General features: G+C 51.3%; 3 protein-coding genes across 3 annotated transcripts in view; all 3 read right to left on the reverse strand.

Annotated features, from left to right (window-relative positions):
- LOC109391837 (keratin, type II cytoskeletal 5-like) overlaps positions 1-27,148 on the reverse strand; it is a 334,229-nt gene that overhangs the window by 263,996 nt on the left and 43,085 nt on the right. The gene's annotated exons all lie outside the window — the stretch shown is intronic.
- On the reverse strand, positions 1,081-11,652 carry KRT79 (keratin 79). The gene is made up of 9 exons (XM_019659747.1): positions 11,163-11,652; positions 8,987-9,207; positions 7,859-7,919; positions 7,659-7,754; positions 4,218-4,382; positions 3,874-3,999; positions 2,748-2,968; positions 2,019-2,053; positions 1,081-1,745 (listed from the first exon to the last, which is right to left on the reverse strand). The coding sequence occupies exons 1-9, from the start codon at positions 11,637-11,639 to the stop codon at positions 1,540-1,542; spliced, it is 1,608 nt and encodes a 535-aa protein (XP_019515292.1). The 5' UTR covers positions 11,640-11,652; the 3' UTR covers positions 1,081-1,539.
- KRT78 (keratin 78) lies at positions 17,280-24,859 on the reverse strand. Its single transcript, XM_019659753.1, has 9 exons — positions 24,430-24,859; positions 23,821-24,035; positions 22,733-22,793; positions 22,159-22,254; positions 21,118-21,282; positions 20,638-20,763; positions 18,067-18,287; positions 17,749-17,783; positions 17,280-17,669 (listed from the first exon to the last, which is right to left on the reverse strand). The coding sequence occupies exons 1-9, from the start codon at positions 24,793-24,795 to the stop codon at positions 17,410-17,412; spliced, it is 1,545 nt and encodes a 514-aa protein (XP_019515298.1). The 5' UTR covers positions 24,796-24,859; the 3' UTR covers positions 17,280-17,409.

Consider the following 27,148-nt stretch of genomic DNA (forward strand, 5'->3'; position numbering starts at 1 on the left):
GCTCTTGAGAAGAATATGTATTCTGCTGTTGTCAGACAAATGTGAATTTTTATTGATGACTGGCTGAGAGGGCTAAGAGAGAAATCACCTGATTCTAAGATGACAAGCTAGGAAACCAGAATCCAGGGAGAAGGAAAGCAAAGGGAAGCAATTCTTGTCAAGGCCCTCATAAGCCAGAGACTTTACAGGTGTTCTCATCACACCTGCTTTTACAACAGAAGAAACTGGAGCTCAGAGAGGTTAAGTAACTTGCTCAAGGTCACAACTGCTAGTAAGTTGGCAGAGGGAGAATTTAAACCCAAGTCTGGAGCCGGCCGGGTGGCGCAGTTGGTTAAGAGCGCGAGCTCTAAGCAACAGGGTCACTGGTTCGATTCCCACATGGGCCAGTGAGCTGCGCCCGAGCTGAGCTGCTGCTGAGCTGCCAATGGGCAGCCAGATGGCTCAGCTGATAAGAGAGCGCGCTCTTAACAAGGTTGCCGGTTCGACTCCCACATGGGATGGTGGGCTGCGCGCCCCCATCCCGCCCCGCAACTAGATTGAAAGTGGTGACTAGACCTGGAGCTGAGCTTGCGCCCTCCACAACTAAGATTGAAGGACAACAACTTGACTTGGAGCTGATGGGTCCTTGAAAAACACAGTGTTCCCCTTCCCCAATTGCCCAATAAAATCTTTTTTAAAAAAAAATCCAAGTCTGCCCAGCTCTGAATGAAGCCCAAGATCTCTCCACTGAACAGTCATGCTGCTTGCCCCACAAAGTAAGTGGAGGGCTCAGTAGCATCAGGGGATAGGCTGAGTAATAGGCTGGGCCTGACTTGAGCAACTTATGTATTCCCTCCAGCCTTCTCTGAGCTCTTATGAGCTCTGCAAGGAAGAGAGTAAGAGCCAAGGCCTAAAGTGGTGATGGTATTGAGCTAATGTGCTTTCAGCACGATGATTGAGGCATAGTGAGCACGTGGTTATTGCTGCCTCAACCATCAGGGAGTTAATCAGTTGATAATTTCAGTTTCCCAGGCAGGACAGACTGGAGCCACAGACAGTTAGCTGCAGTTGCCATTTATTGAGACACATCACAGGCACAGACAGGGGAGGGGGATGTGGGTAGATTCAGGGAAGAGGTGGGTCTAGTGGGAAACAGGAGAGGTTGAAGGGCATTGAGGGACCACTCCTGACTTCTCCTCTCCCAGCCTGCCCTGAGCTCGGATCAGATGAGCAGAGGAGGCGAGGGAAGCTGAGATGGCCTGGAAAATCCAGCCATCTCTCAGTGGTCAAAAGGTCATCCCTAAGTCACCCAAACACATCAGTCAAGCTGGTGGCCTTAACCTCCCGTCCCATCCTATCACAGACCCAGGGAGAAACCTGGGTAGAGTTGAACCCTTCCCAAAACGCAGATCACATGCAAAGAATCTGGCATGCAAATACACTGTATCTGTGGTCCTGGGGCTGTTCCTTTTCCTAAGGAGGTGGGTGGGGCGGGTTGCAGAGGTGGGTGAGTGGGGCAGGGAGAAGACTGCAGGGGCCCCAGCTTGCAAGGCTCAGCAGCTAATACCTCCGGCTGGACGTCTTGACTGTGGTCGTCTTCCGCAAGATGGAGGTGCCCCCAGACACAGGCCCTCCCTTGACAGTGCTGTAGCCCACATTGGTGCTAAAGCCGCCCTTGCTGGTGCCTCCACTCCCACCCAGGGAGATGCCACCCCCGAAGCCGGCTGCGCCGCCTCCGCACAGAGTGGTGGAGTTGCCAGTCACCGCTGCAAGGCAAAGGGTCTGGGTGAGGCAGGGCAGCCATGCTGGGAGAGGGCCAGGGGCCTCCGGTAATTAGTGAGGGTTGGGAACAAAATCAGGCAGTGGAGCCATGGGAATGGATGGAGAGCCCAGGGCAGGAAGCTCCTTCTCTGAGGACCCCTTGAGCCTATCTCCAGGGGCTGAAATGAAGGGAATGTGTGCTTTGGGCCAAGAATGGGCTGAGTGGACTGAGCAGAGGACTGGGGCCGGGCCCCAGGGCAGGGTAGCAAAATACTCACAAATGCTGACCGCACTGGGACATTCTCCAGACATCCTGGGGAAAACAGAAAGGCCAGGACAAGGGTCAGTGGTCCCAAGAGCCTGAGCAAAAGCCCTCTCCCTCCCTCTCTCTGCCTTTACAGTGAATCAGTTCAGTTGGTCAACTCTCAAGAACCGGAGCCTGCGTGACAAGACCAAGAGACATGAGGAGAACGTGCATGTGGTCACGCTGGGCCTGGGGGCCCTTCCAGCAGGTCTTAAAGCCAGTGCAGCAGAGCAAGCCTAGCTGCAGCAGGCAGTGCCACCCTGCTCTCCCCCTGCCCTCCTGTCCCTCCCCTTGTGGGTCATGGACAGCGCCCCTGCTCTGATGGATAAGAAACAAAATCCATGCCAAAATAGAGCTGCTGAGTTTCTGGTTTATTTTCTCTACATCTCATGCCTTCCTCAAGGACAGAGATGATGAATTTTCTTTCAAAGCTTCCACTAGTTGTGGAATCTGGTGTTGGAAGAAGCCTCACTCCTATTGGCCTGCCAAGCCCCATAAGGATTCCCGAGTTGTGCCAATCAAGGAGATGCACAGCAGAGGTAGTGAGCACAAGTGGGAGAGTCTCCCTCGGGTGATCAGTTAGGAGCCCCGCTCCTTGGTTCCTCCCTTATCCTCCTGCTTCAGGCACCACAGCCAACTACACAGGCTCTCCCACAGGGCAGGGCTGGGAAGCCCTCAGAATCAGGGCAAAAGGGGTGCCCACCTGCTCTCCTCGCTCTCCAGCAACTTCCTGTAGGTGGCGATCTCCACGTCCAGGGCCAGCTTGACATTCATGAGGGCCTGGTAATCACGTAGCAGCCGGGCCAGGTCCTCCTTGGCCTGATGCAGGGCTGCGTCCAGGTCCACAAGCTTCTTCTGGGCATCCTTTAATGCCAGCTCCCCACGCTGCTCTGCATCCGCAATGGCAGTCTGCAACTGCTGGCACTGCCCAGGGAATGAGAGGTGTTGGGTACACCCTCCAAAGTCATTGTATCCATCTCTCTGCCCTTAAGCCAGGCATCACCATCTCCCTGACCCTCCCCCACCATAACCAACTGGGAAAGAAGGAAATCAGAAATATTCATTTGAAAGAGAAGATGCTATTACACAAGCAGGATCATGTACGATAGCACCAGTAGGAAAGTCCTTACTGAAGTCTTATATAATCTTAGTCCCTCCTGCTACAGATCAGCCTAGTGCCTCAAAAGAGATGAAATAAATAATACAACCATTAACAAAATGCTTCATTCTGATCTGAGGAGGAGGCCTTCATCAGCCATACCCTAGATCAGGGGTCGGCAAACTTTTGAGACAGAAGAGCCAATCCTGTCCCTCACAACAATTTAAAAATTATTCGAGAGCCATAAAACAAATGAAATCACCATTATGTGAATAATATCTTTTTAAATTTTTATAAATGAAACTATGATAGTTTTATTTTCATTTTCAATTTTACTTCAGAGCCACATGTACGTACCCAAAGAGCCACATGTGACTCGCGAGCCGCAGTTTGCCAACCCCTGCCCTAGATGAAGTCAGCAGCTATGACCTGGACCCTTGAACCCTTGCCTTTACTCTGACCTCCTGGAGATGTATCAATCTCCTTGGAGGAGGTTGTCCCACCTGCTCCACCACTAATATGCTGTGTGACCTTGAACAAGTCTCTTTCTTTCTCTGGGCCTCAGTTTCCTCTCTTGTAAAAGGAGCATGTTGATCTTGATGGTCCACATTTGAGTGTGTCTCATGCACCAGGAGAAGAGCAGATCTCATCCCTTAGAATGATAATAAGAAGGCCCCTCACCTCCACCAATACCTGAGCCAGTCCCTCAGGCCACCAACCAGCGGCTCACCTGCTTCTTGACTGCATCCACCTCACCCTGCAGCCTCTGAACAGTGCGGGTGAGCTCAGCAATTTCATTCTTGGTGTCCCGCAGATTGTCCCCGTGCTTCCCAGCAGTCACCTGCAGCTCCTCATACTGGATGCCAAAAGAAGTGGCAGTGAGCTATCCGATAGTTCCAGGCCCACATGGGTAACCACTGGCCCATAGGCCCAACCTCATAGCTGGAGGCCCCTACATAAGATGGGTGTGTCTGGCCCTGGGCATACAAGGAGACAAGTGGTCCGGGCCTCTCACATAGGGAAAGATCTGTGTCCAGTCCCAGCTCACATACCTGAGCCAGCCATTCTTCTCACCTTGGTCTGGTACCAGGCCTCGGCTTCAGCCCTGCTCCTCTGGGCGATCAGCTCATACTGGGCTTTCACCTCGGCTATGATGCTGTCCAGGTCAAGGTTGCGGTTGTTGTCCATGGACAGGATGACATTAGTGTCAGACACATTAGTCTGCACTTGGCTCAGCTCCTGCAGAAACAGAATTAGCTACCACCAGGCCTGGGAGGCAGCTGGAGGATGAAAGACAGGGGTACAGGTGGCATCAGGAGGACCGTGCTCTTCCCCAGGCTCCACGCTAGAAGGAAGCTGCAACTGCAAGAAAGGCCACAGTCTCTCAGGCTGTGAAATGGGCTCCCATCTTTATAGACAGCATTTCTTTTCATGGATTTGCAGGCTTCCAAGAGATTAAAAAGGGGGGACGGGAATGTGTACTTACAGCACTCAAGCTGGTGCCTGGCCCTGAGCCAGCACATTCATTAGTTTCTTTAATCCTCAGAACAATCTGTGAGGCAGGCAACACCACAGCTAGCCCACAGGGGGCTTATATGCAAACTGGGAACAGGCTCCCCTCTAGGCAGAGGCAGCCTGTACAAGGGCCTGGGAAGCTGAGAATGGGCCAGATTCGAGCCCCACTCTCCACTCAGTCAGTTAACAACCTACACCACCATTCACAGTGGTCCTGACGGTGGGTAGGTGAGGAAAGAGGCTTGGAAAAGAGAAGTGACACATCCAAAGTCACCAGATCCAAGGTCATCCAGTCTTGGTAGGGTCCAGACTGGAAGCAATCAGTTAAGCAACAAAGCCCAAGTGGTTTCCTCTAGAAGACACTGGCATTTATAGACCATCAGCTTTCACACATAAACAGGCATTTAAAGATGCCATGAAAGGCAGGTTCGGCTTCTGTGTTCTGGCTTTGAGACCAGCTCTATCGCTAGGTCATGACTGCATTGGCTCCCAGTTGGGCTATGCCTCTGTCTTTCCCATGGTCCTCCCTTCTCCAAATCCCAGCTCCAATCAAATTTCTTATCCACTCAGTGCTCCTGAATGGCTTCCAAAGAGGAGAGAACTTTCTCTCTAAAAGTCAATATCTTCCAACATATTCTGGTCTTGTCTCCAGTTTTTCTCACACATTGGCTCTTCACTACAGCCAATGGGATTATAACAGATAGAGATAGGTAATAATAACAGATAGAGATAGGTAATAACAACAGCTCTCATTTAGTGAGCATTTCCTGTAGTCAGCTCTGTGTTAGACAATTGACAGGTACTAACTCATTACCTACCTTTTCCCAATAGCACAAAGAACAACTTGCCCCAAATCACAAACCAGTAAGTGGGAGCCCAGTCTCAAACGTAGGGAGTCTGACACCTGAGATGACATAGACTAAAGTAGAGACAGACAGAAATAAAGAAAGCGAGAACTACCAAATCCAAAACTGATATCCATGGTGGCATAGTAGATTATTTTTTTATTATTAAATTTATTAGGGTGACATTGGTTAGTAAAATTATACAGGTTTCAAGTGTTTTAAAAGGTAGAATGGGTTGGGGAAATGGGGACAGAAATCCTATCACTGAAATATTTGTGGTTTAGTGAAAGATATGAGCTCTAGAGACAGGCAAAGTTAAGTTCAAGTTTCCAGGCTAACATTCACTAGCTGTGTGACTGGGGTCATCACTAAGCCTCACGATGCCTCAGTCCCCTCTTCTGTAAAATGGACATAATGTAACACCTTCCTCGTGTGGTTGATGTGAGGATTCAGACCCACACATGGGCCATAGTGGGTTCTCATTAAAATGCATTATTTTCCCAGACTTCTCTGAAGATCAGTCAAGATGCCCACAAGGCATGTTTGATGCCCACAAGGCATGTTTGCTATAGACGACATCACTTTGTCACAGTTGTCTTCCTCCCCACCATGACAACACTGCCAGCATCATCTTGCAAGATCACCTTCTTGCCCTCCCCAGCTCAGCAACCCTTTACAGTCCCATGCCAGACTGTGGTCCTGAGGGAGATCAACTTGGAATTTTTAAGGCAGGGAGACAAAAACTATCTACCAGACACCACCAAGAGTGGATGATGGTGGTCTTTCTAGAACCGGGAGACAGAAAGTTCAGGCTTTCCAAAAAAACAGAGCCAATTCAAGTGGAGAGAGAAGAGCTCTGTAGATTAAAAGTCCTGTGTATCCCCAGACACTGGGGACCCTGAAGGGAAGAGCGGGTGGAAAGCATCTGGGCAAGAGAAAAAGAACCAAAGAGGCTGAAGTGATGGCACTAGAGCAGGGCTGGATTCTGCAGGGACACCCCCTGCCTTCCCCCAGGCCAGAGGGAGGCCATGAGCATGAGGCTCCTTTCCTGCCCTCTAAGACATGCCAGAAATTGGGGGTGGGCCCTCCGGATTTCCTTAAGATCTGATTTGACCAAAACCAGACCATGAAATCGATTACCAAGTGCCACATTGGCAATCACAGTTAATTCGCCCATGAGGCAGAAAGGGAATGACCGCTCTGGCCTTCATTCTTACTCCCAAAAGAGGTGAAGACAGGTGGTAAAGAACTTTGACTCAGAACCCTGTTTCCTGAACATCCTCACATGCCACAGATTTCAACCCCCTAATCATCCTGACCTCTAAAGTGTTGTCATAGGAAAAACATATGTCACAGGGAAGATAATTGGATATCTGCAGCCCAGAGGACAGAATCAGGGCCAGTCAAGAGCAGAAGCCATGAAAAAAAGGTTTAAGTCAGCTTTCTATAAAGTTTTCCAACAATGAAAATGCCTGCCCCCCAAAATAAGAGTATTCAAGTAGAGACTACACGATCCCCATCACGGGTATTAGACAAAGCACTTTAAACTGGATGGAAGGTTTGCCCTGAGGTCCCTACCTGTTCTAAGAGCCTGTGATTCTAGACTCAACTCAAGTTAAGTTCAACCCTCTCACCCAAGCCTTCAAAGCTCCCTTGTTTCCTGGGACCCCCCCTGGATTTTTTTTATCTGCCTACTACTCACACCTCACCTCCTGTTCTAACCTGGAATCCCAACGCCCATCTCATCTCTGCCCGTCTCTCCTCCTCCATCCCTTGCTCCATTACAAGCTGGACAAGAAGGGGAACATAGGAGAACGCAGTAGCAAGAATCAAACTTTGAAGTCCAAGAACTAGGTTTTAACTCCAGCACTGCCTCTAACTAGTTATGTCATCATGGACAGGTTGCTCTGAGCCTCAGTGTCCCTGACTATAAAATGGAGATGATAATAGTACTTATAGAGTTACTGAGAGGATAAGGTAAAAAGTATTTAAGATACCTGGCCCATCTTAAACACTTAATACATGGAAGCTGGTGTTAATTAACGGTCTAGATTCTCTCTTCTGTCAATTAAATGGCACTGGTGAATTCAGATCAGACCTCCAAGGGGAATCCCCAGTGCTGTATGTAATAATCCCTGTCCATTGGCCATCTCACCATTTCATACAGATGATTCAGGAAGTCGAGCTCCTCGGCCAAGGTGCCCACCTTGCCATGCAGATCCATTCGGCCCATGTACGCAGCATCTACATCCTGGGGGCAAGGGAGAGAGCAGGGCAAATGGCTCAGCCTCCAGTCAGCCCAGCACCATGGCAGCAAAAGGACCACCTGCCCCCACTTCCTCCCACCCTGCTCACCTTCTTAAGCACCACGAACTCATTCTCGGCGACAGTACGCTTGTTGATTTCATCCTCATACCTGTTACACAGGGAAGACTCAGGCCAGCCTCAGCCAAGCTCTGCCTTTTGAGGCATTGGAAGGCTTTAAGGAAGCCCTGATGGGTCTCATATTGGCCAAGAACACCTTTGGGGAGCAGTTCTGTAATGCAGCCAACCAATGAAGAAACTTGGGGTACAGTCTTTAATATCCCTTCTCACCCCTTTTGAGGAAATGGGCACACAATCTGTGCAATACTATGGCAGTCAAAAGCAGCCATCTCTTTGGATCAGAGCCCTTAGGAAGCTTTATAGGGACAAGTAGAGATGTGTCAACAGTAGTTAACCTTTGCCTTCACTTTCAGCAACAGGGTGGCCTTTCAAACAACTAATTTCTCTCCAGCTGCTTTGGCTGAGACTTTAAGGTTTAGAAATTGCCTGTGTCAAGTTGTTGTAAAAATTATGAAAAGTTATACCTTAAAATTATAAATATATATATCAACCAACCATAATATGTGAAGTGTATTTAGATTTTGATTCAAACAAACTGTAATTTTTTTTAATTTATGACATTAAGGGGACAATTGGAAACTTAAAATTGACTGGATATTTGATGATATTGAGGAATTACTGTCTTAAAAAATTTAGGTATGATTATGCCATTGTGTTTATGTTTACTAAGTCAAGATATGTAGATGAACTATATGAACATATCCAGTAAAATTTTTGTGAATTAGACGACATGATGGCTGGGATTTGCTTCGAGACAATAAAGGACAAGGGAAAGTAAGTAGGGGTACAGAAGAAACAGGATTAGCTGTGTTAATAATTATTAAAGCTGGGTAATGAGAATATATAGGTTCATTATATTAGTCTCCCCACCTTGTGTTAAAGAATTTTCAAAATTATGAACAACAATACACAGACACATGTGACAATTCTCCAGGAGGAAATGGGTCCAGCGCCTAAGCACCCGAGGGAAGCATACCTGACTGTGCATCCCCCAGGCAGATCCCAGGACCCAAGGAATGGGGTGGCCCTCTCTGGGGAGATTGCCTGCAATGTCCCTCCCCATCCCCACATGGCCCCAGCCTGTCCAGCCCTCCTCACTTGTTCTTGAAGTCCTCGACGAGATCCTGCATGTTCCTCAGCTCCAAGTCCAGCTTCCCACGCTCGCCCTGGAGGCTGTCCAGCTGCCTGCGCAGGCTGCCCAGGTAGGTTTCAAACAGGGGCTCCAGGTTGTTCCTGGTAACACCCGAGCTCTGGCCCTGCTCTTGCAGCAGCGCCCACTTGGTCTCCAACACCTTATTCTGCTGCTCCAGGAAACGCACCTGAGCCAGAGCAGGGAGGGTGGTGAGTTGGACCATCCGCCAGCCCCAGGACGGACCAAGAATGGGGCCCATCGCCACCAGCTGTCCGTGACCAGGACATTATAGGGGCAGTGTAAGGCCTACACCTGTTGAGGGGAGGGGTTTCTGTGGGAACAATCTTTGCTAGAAAAGATAGTCCAGTCTGATGACAAGAACTCTAGAGAGCTAGTAAATATAAAAGCCCCAGCTCAGTCATTTACTAATTCGTGATAGTCAAGTCACTTCTCTCTGTGGTTCCCTTTCTCACTTGTCCTGGGTAAATTGGACTAGATCAATGTTTCTGAACCCAATTCTACATCAAAATCAACTGTTAAAAATGCAGATGCATGTGTGTGTGTGTGTGTGTGTGTGTATAATATATATTCAACTCTATATGTATATATTTGCAATTATATATATATATATATATATATACATATGTGTGTGTGTGTATTTAAAATTGGTAAATCTGGGTGAAAGTGAATATAGGAGTATGTTGTACCATTCTTGTAACTTTTCTGTAAATCTGATTTTTTTAAAGTTATTTTAAATACCAATGCCCAGCCCTATCTCTAAAGACTCAGAAGAAGGCTCATGGTTTAACAGGCCCCCTGGTGAGGGGGTTCTGCCCAGCCAGGGTTGCCAGGCACCAAACACAGACAACGTTTCAGAGACCCAGCAACCAGCCCATGATTCATAGAGCCTGAGAGAGATTTTTACTTGTTTAACCTCTGGGACAGTCCCACAGAAGAACCAAAAGTCACTAGGGGAGGAGTGAGGAGGGTGGGCGGAATGGCTTGCTTCACCCTCTGCCATCCAGTCTCTCCAGGTCCCACCCCCACAGCACCCCAGGCCCACAGTCACGTGGCCTGGAGGCACCACGCAGCGGGTGCTCCCACCGTGAGTAGTAATGAGCCCTCTTAGTGCCAAGGACCATGAGGCTCATGACCCTGGGTCCAGGCTCACCTCTGCCTCCAAGTACCTGTGTGAACCTGGGCAAATCACATGACCTCTCTAAACCTCCATTTTTTCTTCTTAAAAATAGGCACAGTATTACCTATTGTGATTCCTCAGGTGACACTGTGGGTATCACATGAGAAAGGGGACATGAGTATCCTTTGGGCACCCACCAATCATTGAATTAAGGTATAGTCATCCACCAGAATTTTCCCCATCATGGTCCCACTGCCTGGGATCTCAGGGTGAAGGTAGACAATGCCAGCAAAATGAACTTGGAAATGCCAGAGAACAGTACAAGAGACACCCCAGCCAGCCTGGATGCCAGAGAGGGAGTCAGGACCCTCCCAACCTGAGACAGATCAAACCCCATACCCCAGGTCATGGTGACATGGTGACCACTCTCCTCAGTGTTTACTCCAAACTGAGCTTCTTAGCCAGAGCAGCGAGAAAGAATAGGAGAAGCAAAAATGGGACTTCCCCTAAGACTACACCACTCCCCAATTGTGTCCTGATCACATATTTGCCCTTAGGCCCCCATCAAAACTGAGAAAATAGGGAACGGATGGGTTTCTTGGGTAACTTGTTTGACACTTGAGCCAGTTTCCCAGCTGTCAAGTCACAAAAGGCAATGAGGGCCACCCCACTAAGAGGAACAATGAGTGCAACCCACTATGTAATTGTAAGCTACAGCTGCTGTGAAATGATATTAATGATGACCAGAGGAAGGGCTGCAGCATGGTCAGGGTGGGTTTGACAAATAGGCCTCGTAAGTAGACTCGAGTTCACCTGAGCAATTACAGTCAAGACCCAGAGACTCCTCGGCACCCCAGGCTCAGGCCAGAAGATCTCCAAAAGGCATCCCATCAACCCGTACCTGGGTGCACATGGACTATACCAGCCTCCACCCAGCCCAACCTCTCTCAGAGGCCCTGCTTCTACTTCAGGTGCACTCCCTGCATCCTTCCACCTCAGCCCACCTTGTCAATGAAGGAGGCGAACTTGTTGTTGAGGGTCTTGATCTGCTCCCGCTCCTGGGTGCGCACCCGCTGGATCTCCGGGTCGATCTCCACATTGAGGGGGGTCAGCAGGCTCTGATTGACAGTGACCTCCTGGATACCGCCAGGAGGACAAGCAGGCCCAAATGTCTGTCTTCCAGCCCCTAGGCCCATGTAGGCCCCACTGCCATGGCTGAAGACTCCTAGGGCCCGCCCTGAGGAGGCCCCTCCGGCCACACTGACCGAAATGCTCTTGCTGCCCCCCAAGTTATAGAGGCTCCGGCTGCCAAAGCCACCAGTGTTGAGACCACTGCGGGTCCCTCCACCACTGCCACTGCTCCGGGACACCGTCGCTGAGCTGAAGCTGGTGTGGGCTTTGGGCCCACCCCCTCCACTGGCAGAGTTGGAGCTGAAGCCCCCTTTGGTAGAGTATGTCCGCCGAGATACAGAGGACCTCATGGCTGTCAGAGGGGCCCGAGCACAGACTGAGAGAGCTGAGAGGAAGCCCAGTGAGCTTCTGGGCAACTGATGGGCTTTTTATCTTTTCCCGACTGGGCTGGGTCCTCGGCTCCACAGGCACTCCTGCCCCATCGCCCCAGGAGGAGAGGGAGAGGCCCTGTGGGTTGGGGGGGTGGGGAGTCAGTCCCTCTACCCCAGCAGGAGGGACGGGCTACTCCCAGTTATCACCTGTGTTCCAGAGCTGAGACTAGAGGAGACTGTGTGGGGCGAGACTGTTGTAGGCGGGATGCCACCTTCCACCCCCTGGGGCTCTCCTGCCTTGGAACAAGATGATACGGGCTCCCACGGCCACCTCCAGGACCCAGTGGCTGGTTTGGTCTCCTCCCACCAAGCCCTCATGGCCACCATCAATGGCGCTCTGTTCTGTGGGGTTTGTCCCAGGCCCCTGTTGTAAGCCAAGGCCTCGGGGCCTGGGCTGTGCAGGTGGTGAGGGAGGGAGGGAGCATTGGGCAACGTGCTGCGGAGAGAGTGCCCAGGCCTGCTCCAGTCCCACCTCCCAGCCCACGGCCTCATTGCCCCCTGGCAGGTTGGGGACACAGGTGACAGAGTGGGGGTGGGGGCAATCTGTTCTTTTGTCAAACACTGGCAGGCTGTCTGCTGGGTGGAGATTCTGTGCTGGGCAATGTGGATGCGAGGACAGAAAGAAGGTTCCTGTCCAACCATGGAGGCTGGGCACTTGATGAGGAAATAGAAAAGCTTGGGCTCTTCAGGCAGTGCCCAGAAGCCAGGGAGATGAGGGGGGCAAAGCACGCTCTTCTGGGGGCTAAAGAGAGACAGAGGGCCTCGACCATCATCTGAGACCCCTGACCTTCTGCCTCATGGCACAGCCTCTCCAGAAGTGTCCAGTCACCTTGAAGGGAGCTGGAGGTGCGTAGAGGACACTCCATCCTTGCTGAACATAGGTATAGATCCAAAAAACGTATATTCAACAAAAACCCCAAGAAGCCCATGGAGCACCCCAACATTCCTGTCTTCCATTCCACAAGGAGCCCCTTTGCTGGCTTCAGGAGCCAGGGGTCTCCTCAAATCATTTCACACAGTCCCCTCCACACCCCACCCGCTTCAGACTACTGGGACCAAACACAGCCCCAAGGAAAGTCTTGGAGATGGCAAATATTGGTCAAATGTTAGGACAAAAGAGTGTTGAGGTGACTTTAGAGATTGTCCCTGCTCATCCACTTCAGCCTTCAGCCAGAAGAAAAGGGGGGGTGGCATAGAGGAGAGAGACTTGCCTGAGGGAAGAAGTGGAGACAGCACTGGTTATGCTCCTCACACAGCTGCTAGGGCTAGAGCTGGGCCTCTCACTGGTTTGTGTCCCCAGGATCCCAAAGAAGAGGATATGGGGCCATCCCCCACAGCCCAAGGAATGCAAACAGAGAGTGGGCCCACTCCAGGCCCAGAGGAGGCTGTGGGATCCTTTCCTAGGGCCACTAGGAAGCTGTAAGTGGCTCCCAGTTTCAAGAAGTTGAACCTGCTCCCATAAGGCATAGGGTGAGGGGCACTCACAGAACTAGTCCCTTAATGCCCAAAAGGGGATTTGTCTCCCTACTTAGAGCTAGGATACCAGGCATTTTGGGGAGGGCGGATGAATCCCCACTGAGCTGTGTATCCTCCAGCAACTCTCAACCTCCTTACCTCTGCCTACAAACAGGACCTGTCAGGGAAGTCCTTTCAAAAAGCACTGGTCTGTGATTGCAGGACTGAGTTGTCACTTCCCACTAACCTTTGTCTCCTGCCCCAGAGGCTGTGATCATTTTCTCAGCCTCTCTTATCTCTCCCCAATGGGGGTGTGGGAGGGAGAGACAGTTGTGAATGAGGCCCCCCTCCCTAGGGAAAGGAGTGATGTCAGCCCTCTGAGTCAGGAGCAGCCAAGGTGGTGGGAGTAGAGTGGGGTGCAAACACATTCCACCCCTCCCCAGAGACTGACATCTACACATATTTACCTGGCGCTCTGTGCCAGGCTTTGTGTTGGGAGCTGGTGACAGACAGCAGGCAATCCTTGGCCCACTCTCACAGTCACTTCCTGGAGAGAGTCAGCCTCCTGCCCAGGCAGCACATCTGAGCCGTCCCAGCCCAGACAGAATGTGGGAGACACTGTGCCTCCTCCTGCCCTAACTCTCCACTTGACTTTTATACAAAACACTCAAACTCAGACCTTCTTTCTGCAGCCCAAGGAGGAGCAGTTTCCCTCTCCCACTGCTGCTGGGTTCAGGGGCCTCCATCTCTGGAGACTGTCACCTGCCCAGGGTTCCTCTCTGCAGCAGGACAAGAGGGCCATGGAATGAGGGATGAGGTAAGACAACTGAGCACCCACCATGGGCCAGGCTGCGTGCTGAGCAATATAAAAGATACAGGGATGAAGAAAACACAGTCACTGCCCTTGAGAAGTCCCCATACAGAGGTAGGACTTTCTAACCTAATAGTCATGGTTATTGTAGTCAGCAATTTATTGAGCACTTACTATAGGGCAGACAGGAACCTATGCACTATCCATGCAATAACAGCCTTAGTCTCCACACTGGATAGGATCTCTTGGCCTCCTTCCCACCCCAGATCCCTTCAACAACCTCCTTGACCTTGGTAGGCTGCTCCCTTGTTCTCTGGCTTCCAGATGGCTATGCCAATGGGAGACCCCAGCAGGAGACCTCAGAGGGAAGGAGGGCAGATATTTCTTCCTGCTCCCTCCCTGCTTCGGCACTAGCAGCATCCTCCGTCCAGGTTATCTCCCTCTACAGTCCCCCAACTCTATCATCTAGTCATTCTGCTTCTTCCTCCTGTCTCTCCAGCTCTACACAGGGTAACCACCTCATCCTGATTTTACCAGAACTAAACACTGAAAGTCCCACATCCCAGAAAACCCCTGGGCCTGGAAAAGCAGATGGTTAGCCCCACCAGTTCTGGGGTGCCAATGGCTTCCCAGTGCTGCCAGCGTCCAGCCTCTGTCTTGTGTTTGTTCCCGTAGCCATTCCCATGCCTCTGTAAGTAAGCCTTTCATTAAAGTCCATTAAACTGAACCATCTTGGGTGAATTTGTTTCCTTCTGGGATCCTGAAAGGCCATGCTCACATGGCCTTGTAAGAAGGTATTATTATTAATGTCTTTTCACAGATGAGGAGACTAAAGCACAGAGAAGTTAAGTAACTTGGTCAAAGTCATACCACTAGTAAATGACAGAGCTGGGATTCAAGCCCAAGAATTCTAGCTCCAGAGCCTTGTGCTCACCCACTCATGTCTCCCATAAGAGGGCTGAAAAGCCTTTTTCTTGGATGCTTTTGACGGAGAGACCCATGGATCTAAGAACAGGGCTGACCTCCCCCTAAAGCAGGGGTGGAATGATGTGACCTCCTGCAGCGTAGGCCATGGAGTCTAGACTTGACCCAGGTAGAGAGGGGGAAGACAGGAAGAGCAGTGCAAGAGCCAATGCAGCAGCTACAGTGGGGTGGGGAACAGGAGGGTGACCCTCCTAGTACCTGGTGCCCACTCTCCTGGATTCCTGCAGGAGAGGAAAGGAGGAGAAGCTTCCAGTCTCATGTTCAGACAAACCCATGGATGGGATAGAGCCAGGGGTAAGGGGAATGGGGCATAGTTCCAGTCCCAAGTCCCCAACAGAGCCCCAGCACAAACTGAGCTGCTGATCCTCATCCTAGGTGCAGAAAAAGAACCTGCCCAAAGGTTCCAGGCTAAAAGAGAAGCTAGGTCCAGGCCAGGACAGACGGAAACAGAGTCCAGGATAGCAACAGATGCAGCCAGGCTATACCAGAGACAACAAGAGTCTAGTGGGTTCAGACACAGGCAATTAGGGAAGGTTTCCAGGAGGAAGAAAATCTAGGGCAGACTTGGGAAAAAGAAGGAGCAGGGATGAAGGGTCAGGAATAGGTCCTGGGTCAGAAATAGAGCCTATTCTCGCAAATTAACCAGGAAACAAGCTACAAGAAATGCTAAAACATCAGTGGGGATGGAGGAAATGGACTGCACCCCAGGGAACATAGTGGGGGCCTGGAAGGAAGCCGCTGATAAGCTTATTGGGGTGAAGAGTGAGATGCCCATAAGATATAACCCAAACAACCACAGATATTCCACAGATCGCCTTCTGTGGAGAGTGGGCTGGGCAGCAGCATAACTTCTGTTTTGCCCGGCGAGGTATGCAAGCCTAGGGACTGAGTTGAATTGCTGGAAGGAGTGGCAGAGATGCTGCACATTGCCACAGGAAACCTCTGTCCCTACCCTTCAACCTCTTCTCAAAATGTCCTTGTGGGGCCGGCCGAGTGGCGTAATGGTTAAGAACTGGCTTGGGATGCCAGAGGGCCCCGGTTCGGATCTCACATACGAGGGCCAGTTACACTGCCCTCCACAGCTAAGATGCTGAACAACAGCTCAACCTGGAGCTGGAGCGCCAGCGACAGCGTAGGCTGCAGTCCCTGTGGCAGTGGGTTACCATGGGCTACCGTATATAGCCAGCAGCCAGCGTGAGCGGCCAGCAGCCGCAGTGAGTGGCCGTCCAGAAGCCGGCATCTGATCTGCCTCACCCTGGAAGAGTGCAATGATGGTGCCAACTTGGGCCAGTGAAGCAATGTCCTCCACAACTAGACTGAAGAACAAAAGGACAGCAACTTGTCTGTTCCCCTTCCCCTAATTCCCCAGCACTGTTCCCATCCCCCCAATTCCCCAATAAAAATCTTAAAAAAAAAATGCCCTTGGAACACATATTTAAAGCTATTGCTCAGCCTCAGTGCTGAATTATTAACCTGCCCAGGGCATCCCTGTCCAGGAGAAGGGCCAGGTTAAAGCTTAGAGATGAGAGGTGGGAGCGAGTTGACTCTGGAGTGAGGTGACTCAGGCTTGCCACTCTGGATAGAGGTGGAGCCAGGGAATCATGAGTGGGGGACTAGAAGAAGGGACACAACACAAAAAGGTCTCACCACAAATTCCCACTCTCAATCCAGTGTGTCTGAATTAACCACAGGAGGCTGGCCTCTGGCCTTGGAGGCCAAGAGCTCTGAAAAGGAAAATCCATTTCTCCTGAGAGACAGGGATTATGCTGGAGACACAAGAAGCAGAAGGGGTGGGAGAGACCGAATGCATTAGGAGTGCAGGATGGGTTTGGTCTTGCTTGCTAGAGTAGCCCCAGTCCTAGAAAAGTGCCTCAAGTGTGGTTTGTGCTCAATACAATTTGTGGGCAGGAGGGAGTGGGGGAGGGGCAGAGAAGAAGGAAGACTCATTCCCAGGGAGAGTTGGCTGCTCCTTCATTTCACAGAAGAGCTAGAGAAATGGAGGCCCAGGGGCAGGTGAATAGGGTAAGGGTGGGTACCCCTGGTTCTAGCCTCCAGGCTCTGGTCAGTGGGCTTCAGACCTCTCCCCTCCCTGCAGAGGGGAATACTTGGGATACGAATGCAGCCTGGCCAAGCCCCACCCAGAGTTTTCCCAACTCAGCCTGAAGGCTATGGAAAGAGAAGAGGATGAGGCTGGCTGGCTGGAGGACAGGGCACTGTGCACCTTGGCTTGGGGAAGATAGCAGACAAATTAGACAAATCAGCAAGCAGGGCAAGGCCAGACTGGGCAAACACTCAGAAAAGCGGGCAAACATGACTTTATTGACTTTGGCAGCATCCCCTGTGGGTTGACTCGGGTGGTAGGCAGTGGACACAGAGCTGGCCATGCAGGGATTGAGGTGATGGGGATAGGGACAGGGGAGCAAGCGGCTGTCATGGCACTCAGTATGTGATGGACGTCTTGAGACTTGACTCAACTGTCTTCTTCAGGATGGTGTGGCAGCTGGAGCTGGACCCGGAACCAGACACAGAGGAGGAGCCCATAACAAGGCCCTGCCCAGAGCCCAGGATGATGTTGGAGCCTCCGGTAACGACACTGGAACAGCTGGACCCAAAACTGCCTTTCCCGCCTCCAAGTCCACAAGTGCCCACCAGGCTATCGCCAGCTCCTCCAGACACAACGATGCTGCCTTCCCCCGTGGCTGCCAAAAAAATACACCAGCGTCACAGCACGGTCCTTGGCTCCCCATGGGGACCCCTCAAAAATCCCTTGATACTCACAGATAGTGACCTGGCTGGTGCATTCCCCAGACATCCTAGGGAAGAAAGGACAAGAGGAGGAACTGCTAAGAAGGCTGCAAAGAATGCATCCCCAGGTACTTTTAAGCCTTTTGGAGCTGATCACCTACCCTCTCTGCAGATAAAACACATGGTCCCCAATTTAAAACCCCTTCCAGCAGAATGGGTTGTCCTCAGTGTCTTACAGGGTCAGGTAACCTCTCAGAATCCCCCTCACCAAGAAAAGCTCTGTGTTGGCATTCCATCCACCACCCGCCCCACCTTCAGCACATATTCCCAGGTCCCTCTGACTGGCCCCACCTGTACTCCTCGCCCTCCAGCAGCCTGTGGTAGGTAGCGATCTCCACGTCCAGAGACAACTTTGTGCTCATGAGCTCCTGGTAGTCACGCAGCAGCCGGGCCATGTCCTGCTTGGAGGCTTTCAGAGCAACCTCCAGTTTGGCCAGCTTGGTCTGAGCATCCTTGAGAGCCAGCTCACCACGTTGCTCAGCATCAGTGACGGCAGCTTCCAGGTTGGCAATCTGGGAGAGGTGTAGAAATGAGGGAGAAAGTGGCTATAAGCACAACACAGCCTCCCAAAGCACCCACTGTGGATATAACTTAAAGGCTAGGGTGGACCATAATCTCATGAGCTCAAAATTATCCTTGGTCACCTCCCAGCTGCTCCCATTCTAAGGGAAAGTATTGCCTCTTCTGCTTCCTTAACTCCCATAATAGGTTGAATAGAGTCCCCCAAAATGTCATATCCACCTAGAACTTTGAATGTGTTCTTATTTGGAAATAGGGTTTTTGCAGATGTAATTAGTTAAGGATCTCAAGATGATATCATATTGTATGTAGGGTGAACTCTAAATCCAATGACTGGTGTCCCTAGAAAAAGATGAAACAACACAGAGACAGACACAGAGAGAGGACACCACATGAAGACAGAGGCAGATTGGAGTGATAGTGACAAGACAAGGAACACCAAGGAATTGCTGGAGCCATCAGAGGCTAGGAAGAGGTAAAGAAGGATTCCCCGCTAGCTCTTTCAGAGGGAGTGTGGCCCTGCTGACACCTGATTTCAGACTTTCAGCCTCAAGAACTGAGAGAATAAATATCTGTTGTTTTTGAGCCACCAAGTTTGTGGTACATTACTACAGCAGCCACAGGAAACTAATTTACCCCTTTTCCACCTCCTCCAGTGATGTCCCCTACTTCTTCCCACCCCCAACCCCTCAGCACTTTACCTGAATCTCTCCAGGGTACTTAAAGCTCTTCCTGTCCTGTTCGGGTCATTATCTACAAGTCTCATCTTGAGGGCCATCACAGTCCTTGATTTTTTTTTAGAACAGTCCCATTTCAAATATTTTGTCCTGTAGTCAGAGTTTATCAAACCATGTGTCCCAATTTTTGGTGTGAAAAATATACTCTCTGTACTTACCTCTCCAATTCCACAGAAAACTAGTAGAAGAAGGACAAGACCCCTGTCTAATCAGCCATCCAGCTGACTGACCCTCACATTTGGTTCAGGAAAGAAGGCATTCCCTAAAGGCTCTCATATCCTATTCCCACACAAGCAACCTGCAGATAGGAAACATCATCTCCATTCTACAGATGAAGAAATTGAGGCTCCGGAAGGTGGTGAGTGGCAGAGCTAGGACCCTAACCCAGGACAACTGATGTCCTGTCCACTGCTCTAACTGGAGCCTGTAGGTTCTACCTTGGGCCTAGCACTGAGGAGCCCAATTCATCAGGCCTGTGCATGAAGAGTAGGAGTGAAGGGGGTTGTATCCCCAAGAGGGGTTCTCACAGGAAGTGTTTGTGGGAGGAGCTATTGCTCCCAGACCAGGGGACATAGTACCACTCCTAAGTGCTAGCAGCTGGGCTGTGAGACTATGTATTCATATCAACTGAGTGAACTGAGTTTAGAAAGCAGGTTTCTGGGCTTCACCCTTAGAATCCTCAATTCCCTTGGTCTGGCAAGAAGCCCAGAATTTTGCATCTTAACAGACTACTCCAGGGAATTCCAAAGCCAGGATTCCAAATCTATGGGCAAAATACTGTGGCAGCAAATTGAATAATAAGATCTCGGGTCCTGCAATCTCACTCCAAAGAAGAGCCGGTAAGGATGGTTGGAGACTGAGTCTGGGCTTTAAATGAACTGTGCTCCATAAACTTTCCCAGGAGGGCCCTGGTGGGAGTGGATGGGCCACGTATGACTTGGGAGCCAAGCTGAAGTGCTTGAGGAAACCTCCTGAGTCTGTGGTCTCAGCTCTTAATGCTCTGTTGATCTCAAAACCAATTCTGCAGATTTGAGGAAAGTGAGTGCAAAGACACTTGAAAAGTTAATTTGAAATCCTTCACGTCTAGAAATGAGGCCTCCAGAAGGAGCAGGAAACCGCCTCCTTGCCCTTGCCAGCTTCTCCCTCCACCTCGCCTTCTCCTGCCCACGCCAGGCACAGCAGCACCACCTCCTAAGGAGAGCTCAGCTCGGTGTCCCCTGCTCCCTGAGGTCCTGGCTTTCACCCTCCCCAACAGGGGATTAGGAAATTCAGTGCATGGCCTTAGAGTCCCTGCTGGGCTTGAGGAGTAAAAGCAAATGAAGAAATAAGAAAAGAGATGAATTAACCTTCTCCCCAAGTTGCCTAGAGCAACATGTAACCCGGACATGGAATGCAGCATAAGCAGCGCCCCCTGGAGTTGTTCAGTGCAGAGCCCATACAACTAGAATTCAGAGGAGGAAGGCTAAAGTCCTCTTAAATGGAACTTGAGGTTCTCTCCACCTCAAATTATCCGAAGCTCCAGCCAGCTATCAAGGTTTCACACAAACCTAGGCAGCGGTGCAATAGGCAGTAAAAGGCAGGGCTTGGAGAGCTCTGGGACCCTCACCTGCTTCTTGAGGTTCTCAATCTGACTCTGCAGCCTGTGAATCGCCTGCTGCAGCTGAGAAATCTGGACTTTGGTTTCCTCCATGCTGTCCCCATGAAGCTGGGCAGACGCCTGAAGCTCCTGGTACTGAGGGGGGACAGAGGTGGCACCATTAGTTGAGAAGACCTTCACCTTTGACACCAAGACCATGAGAAACCCCGTGTTCCCCATTCTTTGCCTCCTCACATCCTCATTTGGAACTTGGGTTAAACACTGAGACCGGGACACGGTGGGAGGCGCTTGCAGAAGTCCGGGCTTGTCTCCCACGGCGGCCCTGAATCGCCTCCTTCCTGGAGAGGGAAGTGGTCATGCCCACCCAGCCCTGGAGCTTCAGGAAGGGTGTCAGAACTGCTCAATGGGACTGAGGTGAATGACCACCCTGGGGTGCGGGCATGGAGACCCAGCCTTTTCCAGCATGTTGCTGCCCCCTGGCCCCGGCACCTTGGTCTGGTACAGTGTCTGGGCCTCGGCCTTGCTGGTCTGGGCGATCTCCTCGTACCGGGCACGGACCTCAGCAATGATGTCACTGAAGTCCAGGCAGCGGTTGTTATCCATGGAGAGCACCACGGACGTGTCGTTGGCCTGGGTCCGGAGCTGGCCCAGTTCCTGCAGGGAAGACTGACTCACTGTCCACTCGCCCCCCAACACCCTTTCCCCTTGGAGCCCCGGGCAGGTGGGCAGGATGCTGACTTTCTTCCCACACTCCATCAAGGGGCAGCCTCATTCGCAATGGGTGGTGTTAAGCCCGCCCTGCTTTCTGTGGCACTGTCTCCTCATCTGAAATGAAGGCTGTAGGAGGTAGTCTCCAAGGATTCTTGTAACTTGGACATTAAAGGAAAACGTCCTGCAAGGCCAGAAATTACCTAGTCCCCATCACTCCTCTGACCTTGTACCACCGTCCCCTCCCTCTCGCCCCTGTTGCTTCAGCCACACTGCCTCCTTGCATTTCCTCAGATACCAACACAAGGGCTGTGGGCCACTCCCTCTGCCTGGAATGCCCGATTCCCACCTGTGTGGCTGACTTCCTCACCTCCTTCCAGTCTTTCCTCAAATTTTATCTTCTACATAAGGCCTCCCTGACCACCCTATTTGAAATTTCCACCTGCCCTACCCCCAGCATTTGCAATCTTCCTCTTCCTGTTCTAATTTTCTTTTTTTCTGTAACATGTATCACCTTATAACATGCTATATAAATTACTTATTTATTAGGTCTATCATTTATCATCCATCTCCCAATAGAAAGCAAGCTTCATGACTTTTGTGGGGTTATTCATTGATGTATCCCCTGTACCTGGCAATCCATAGAGTATGTTCTCAGTAATTGTTGTCAAATGTCTGGATGACTGGGATATAAGTCACCCTAACCAGGCTTACCTCCTGGCCTCTCATACTGTAGCCACAGGGAACCTGCCCACCCTATCACCTCCCCTCTCTCCCACCTGCCCTTGGAGACCACCACTTGTGCCCTTGGCAGAGCCTCACTTCTTCATACAGACGCCTCAAGAAGAAGATGTACCCTCTCAGGGACTCCAGCTTGCCTTCCAACTCCATCTTGCTCAGGAAAACCTCGTCCACATCCTGGGGATAAGGAGACAAACCAGTGTATCCCTGACTTCCTCTCTGTGGACCCTACTCTGGCTCAGGAGTTCTGTTCACTAACTGCCCAACACCCACCCTCGGCCACCTCTGAAGACCTGCTCTTTCCCCCTCCAGCCCTGCCCTGCCCTGCTCTCTCTCTTGCCTGACACTGACCCACACACCACCTTCAGGAAGCCTTCCCTGATTAATCCCAACCAGTTCTGCTTCTTCTACTCCCTCTCCACCCTCTCCCGCAGTGACACCCAAAACTCATCACATGATCTTTCATTTGGATCTTGTCCTGGGGTCCCTGTGTCTAGGTAGATGTCCCCTTTCCCTGTGGGGCTCCTGCAGGCAGCATGAGAGCGTAGCCTGCACAAGGATATCCCACCCTCTGCCCTCCCAGCCCCAAACTGGGCTCTGTGCACTGTGGGCGCTCAGGATCCACGTGGAGCAGCTGACTGACCCTCACCCTCACCTTTTTGAAGACCACAAAGTCATTCTCAGCCGTGGCACGCTTGTGACCTTCCTGTTCATACCTGCCAAGTAAGTACAGATGGACGCTGCCTGAGGTGCCACGATCAGAACCCATGCCCCTCCCCCAAGCACGACCTCCCTGAAAAGCCATTCTTGCCTTTAGATGCTCCAAAGCAGAACACAGAACCAACCTGTGTCTCTACTTATCAGAAAGATTTTTGTCACATCCTAGCTATGTCCCTCTCAATTCTTTCAGCCCATGTCCCCTTAATGACATAAGGCCACTTCACTTCATGTTTATAAGGCACTTTCAAACACCTCTTCTCACTTACTACTCACAATCATCACCTGAAACAGGCAGTTTGGATTATACAACTTGCCCAAGTCGAGATGATTAGATGATTAGCCAAGCAGACCTAAAACCTGGATCTCCTGGCCCCAGACCTGGACTTCTTCCAGGGCCCGCTTTACCCCACAGTCCCATCCTCCCAACAACCCTGGGAGGTAAGAAGGGCAGGTGACATCTTCCCAGTTTTCAGATATAGAAACTGAGGCTGGGCGAGGTAACATGCCTCACCCAAGGCCACACAGCTACCCTTTGCTCATAGTCGCTGAACCCAAGCCTCCTGTTAGTCCAGGGCTCTCTCCATATCACCAGGTGACCTAGGTGAGGAGTTCAGAACCACAGCCTAGCTGTGAATCATGCCAAGGGCCTGGGGATGGTCCCACAAAATGGATTCCCTTCCACCCCTGAGACCAGAGAACATCTGAGTCACTTCAGTTCACAGCCTGTTTAACAGGAATTTCTCAAGAAAAACCCACTGAGGCATTGTTTAAATAAGCCTCTCCCAGGGCTGACCAGAAACAGGGGCCTGGGAGCTGGGGCCTCTTGGAATTGAGGCTCTCCTGACCTGGGCATCAGGGGCAACAGGGCCTCCTTACCTGCAGCAGGTGGGGCACCCTGAGAGTCAGAGGAAATGGGATGTAGAGGGGTGCCCAGTCATGTGTGGGGGAGACCCTCAGCTGACAGCCCCGATCCAGCACTCCCAGACTCCACCGAGGACCCACAGGGAACTGCGGTCTACCTACTTGGTCTTGTACTCCTCCTCCTGGTCCTGGCAAGACTTCAGCTCAGCATCCAGAGCCCATCGTTGTCTCTGGCGCTCCTCTAGCTGCTTTCTGAGCTGGGCCAGGTAGTCCTCAAAAAAAGACTCCAGGCCCTGGGGGCTGTCACTCACCCCCAGCTGCTGCAGGAAGTGCCACTTGGTCTCCAGGACCTTGTTCTGCTGCTCTAAGAACCGTACCTACAGCACAGGCAGAGGGTCCCTGAGGCTCCTGTGGGACTTCCTGGGCACCGCGCCTCAGGGACCCTCCAATCAGCCCACCTTTCCCAGCCTGGGCAGGAACAGCCTCTTGCCCTTTCATGAGACTCAGATCACATCAAAACAGTCAGAAAGACTAATGGAGAAGGGTCTTCCCACTGCTGGCTGGATATTTTCTGCTGCTGAGCCCTGAGCATGGAACAAAAGGGCCTCAGCATAACCAGAGAGACTCCAGTTAGACCACAGAGGGACTTCCTTGCTGCAGAAGTAATTAGAAAAGTGATAGGCCAGACTTCCCCATGCCCAAGTCCATTGAGAAGAGTTCCTCTGAGGGAGGCACTGAGACAGGCAGGGGCTTAGCTAAATCGACCCTCACCTTATCAATGAAGGAAGCAAACTGGTTGTTGAGGGTTCTGATCTCTTGGGTCTCCTGAGTCTTCACCACCTGGAACTGGGGGTCAATCTCAATCTTCAGTGGGGTCAGCAGATCCTGGTTGACGGTTACTTCCTGGATGCCCCCCGGAGGGCACAGGAGAAGCCCAGGCCCACCACTCCTGTTCCCAAACTGCATCCCTAGCCTTCCCACTGACCCCCAGGCCCTTCCGCGAGAGCCTCCTCGGGAACCCCCAAAGGAATTGAGGCTCCTGCTGCTGAAGCTGCCCCTGCCTCGGCCCCCCGAGCGAGCAGAACAAGCTGAGTGAGCACTGAAACCCCTCTGGGACCGGCGCGGGGAGAGAGACATGGCAGAAACCCACAGTCACACAGCTGCGAACAGACAGGAGACAGTCAAAGGTGTGTGAGTTCCTGCCCCGAGGCACCGGCACGAGACTTTTATCCCTTCCTGTGCCTGGGCTGGGTCTTGGAGAGCAAGATGCTCTCGGCCTGACTGTGTCTGTCACTGACTCCAGATGACCTATTCTGACACACCTAAAAAATAAGTGCCTGGCACGTGCAGAGGCCAAGGAAGAAGAAGACCGAGACCCTGCCCCCGGAGCTTCCCGGCTGTGGGACAGCTAGGCACGTCCCCAAGACAAGGAAGCAGCCAGAGGCCTGAATGCAATGACCCTGAGCAACGATACTGAGGGTCATTCAAAGAAGACTTCCTGGAGAAGGAGATGGGGAAGAAGGGAGGGATGATCAAGGGGAAAAAAGGATGGAGGGGGTTCAGATGGAGCATCTGAGGGCCCTGGAGATGCTGGGCAAAGCAGAGTGAAGCTTCTCAAGGAAGAATCTACCTATAAGAGTTGGAGAAGGAAGGGCATTTTGCAGCACTAAGAGAAGCCAGGAGGTTAATAAAGGTGCTACTGTCATTGTCGGCTGAAAGACACTCCAGGGTTTGGAAATGAAACAGAAAAACAGGGTGTCCAAGTCCCTCCTCTTGCCCAACCCAGCAATCATCCACGAGGCACCACCCCACTCAAACCAGGCATTTCCATCCAGGATCATGGCCAATAGAGCATTTCTGAGCCCAGCCTGTGTCCTTTCCACAAACACCCAGTGCCAGGCCCATCCACCTGAGTTAAGCACTGCATTATCAGGTTACAAATCAGAGGCACCCAGGCTCTGAAATAAAATGTGCACTTAGAAACATAATCCCTTGGGGAACTGGGAGCAGAAACAGGAACATTAGGATTCCCCACAGGATAGATTCTGTCTTTGCCCTGAGAATCTGCTCAGTGGAAGAGCCTAGGGTGCATCTAGTATTGAGTGAGCTTCCCACCTGGTGCAGGACCCCTGGAAGGAGACATCCAGCCACCCCCATTGAGGCTCCTTCATGCTGGCAAGCAGTGTTAGGCAGCTCTGATTTTTAGAAACTTTTTAAATGTCTTCTTTACATGGTAGGAGAGCTATTTCTCCCTGCCTCCCCACAACCTTTACCTAGAGCCTGAAACTAGAATACTGGGGCCTTTGATAAAGCAACTCAAAGCAAGGACAAACAGAGACTCAGCATAATAAACATTCAAGACATGCTATGAGGAAGTCAGTCCTAGCAGTGCAAATCATCCCATAGATACTCCACCCCTCCCCCTGCCAGTCAATGGGAGTGAGTCTCCCCACCCTCCAGAGGATTAGAAGCCCCTTCTTCCTTCCCCTAAATGAAACTGAAGAACAGATGACCTTAGAATAAGAGGCCAGGCCTTCCTTGGGGAGAACTAAGGAGCTCTAGGGGCTGAGGTGCCAGAGAAGAGAAAAGACGCAAGCAAGGGATTCAGGGGCAGCAAAGAGAGAAAGAAAGTCTAGAAAGAAAATATGAGAAGTGGGCTGAATCCACTGAGGACCCATCTCCAAACCCTATCCCCTTGGGACCACTTTGCCAAGGTGAGGCAGGCCAGGTGCCTTCCTTCTGGGTCCCACGAATATGCTTAAGAAAGATCTCCATGAACTGAACTCTGTCACTCCTCCCCCTGCCGCGGTATTAAAAGGCAGAGGACAGAAGTCACAATTGGGATGGGGCTGAATCCACCTCCCTGGAACTTCCCCATATTTGTAATATTATCAAATATTACAGAGCCCGAGCAAGCTTCAAGGTCCAATGCCCTCTGTTTCAAACTTAAGGATGCTGAGGCCCCATAGGGTGTAAGGCAGGGGGCAGAGACTGTGTATCCTTGAGTAACAAGAAATCGCACCAGGTGACCTCTAAGCCTGCTTTGACCCATTGCTCTGTGGTCTGAGTGCTTTGCTGGACCCCCAGCCAGCTCAGACCACTGCCCCAGGGAGCAGCCCACTTAACCTTTGACCAGAACTCCACCATATCTGTCTTGTTCACCACTCTATCCAGCTTAGGGTCTGGCAAACACTGGGCATCAATAAGCACTTCTTAAGTTTTAAGAGATGAATTCTTATCCATTACAGAAACCTTAAATTCTCAGGTTCTCAAATGCTGCTGTAATATGTTTTCTCCTATTTAAAAAAAAAAAAAAAACAGGGCCAGCTGAGTGGCTCAGCTGATTAAGAGCTCGTTTGGGAGCACCAGCTCTGAGCAGCAGGGCTGCGGTTCGGATCCCACATTAGGGCCAGTGACACTGCGCCCTCTACAGCTAAGATGGTGAACAACAGCTTGAACTGGAGCTGGGGTGCTGAGTCGCCAGCGACGG

This window comes from Hipposideros armiger, unplaced genomic scaffold (genome assembly GCF_001890085.2).
Source record: "Hipposideros armiger isolate ML-2016 unplaced genomic scaffold, ASM189008v1 scaffold_303, whole genome shotgun sequence".
NCBI classification, from domain to species: Eukaryota; Metazoa; Chordata; class Mammalia; order Chiroptera; family Hipposideridae; genus Hipposideros; species Hipposideros armiger.

Bases quoted from the DNA above. Each gene is read 5' to 3' on its own strand.
- KRT78 (XM_019659753.1), bottom strand. From the start codon at position 24,795: ATGTCTCTCTCCCCGCGCCGGTCCCAGAGGGGTTTCAGTGCTCACTCA. The intron at 21,283-22,158 runs GTGAGGCTCTGC...TCTTCCCTGCAG, and splicing joins TGAGGCGTCTGTATGAAGAA to GAACTGGGCCAGCTCCGGAC. The intron at 17,670-17,748 runs GTGAGTATCAAG...TTTTTTTGGCAG, and splicing joins CACCAGCCAGGTCACTATCT to CCACGGGGGAAGGCAGCATC.
- KRT79 (XM_019659747.1), bottom strand. From the start codon at position 11,639: ATGAGGTCCTCTGTATCTCGGCGGACATACTCTACCAAAGGGGGCTTC. The intron at 7,920-8,986 runs GTGAGGAGGGCT...CCTGTGTAACAG, and splicing joins GTCGAGGACTTCAAGAACAA to GTATGAGGATGAAATCAACA. The intron at 7,755-7,858 runs GTGAGCAGGGTG...CCTTGCCCCCAG, and splicing joins AGTTCGTGGTGCTTAAGAAG to GATGTAGATGCTGCGTACAT.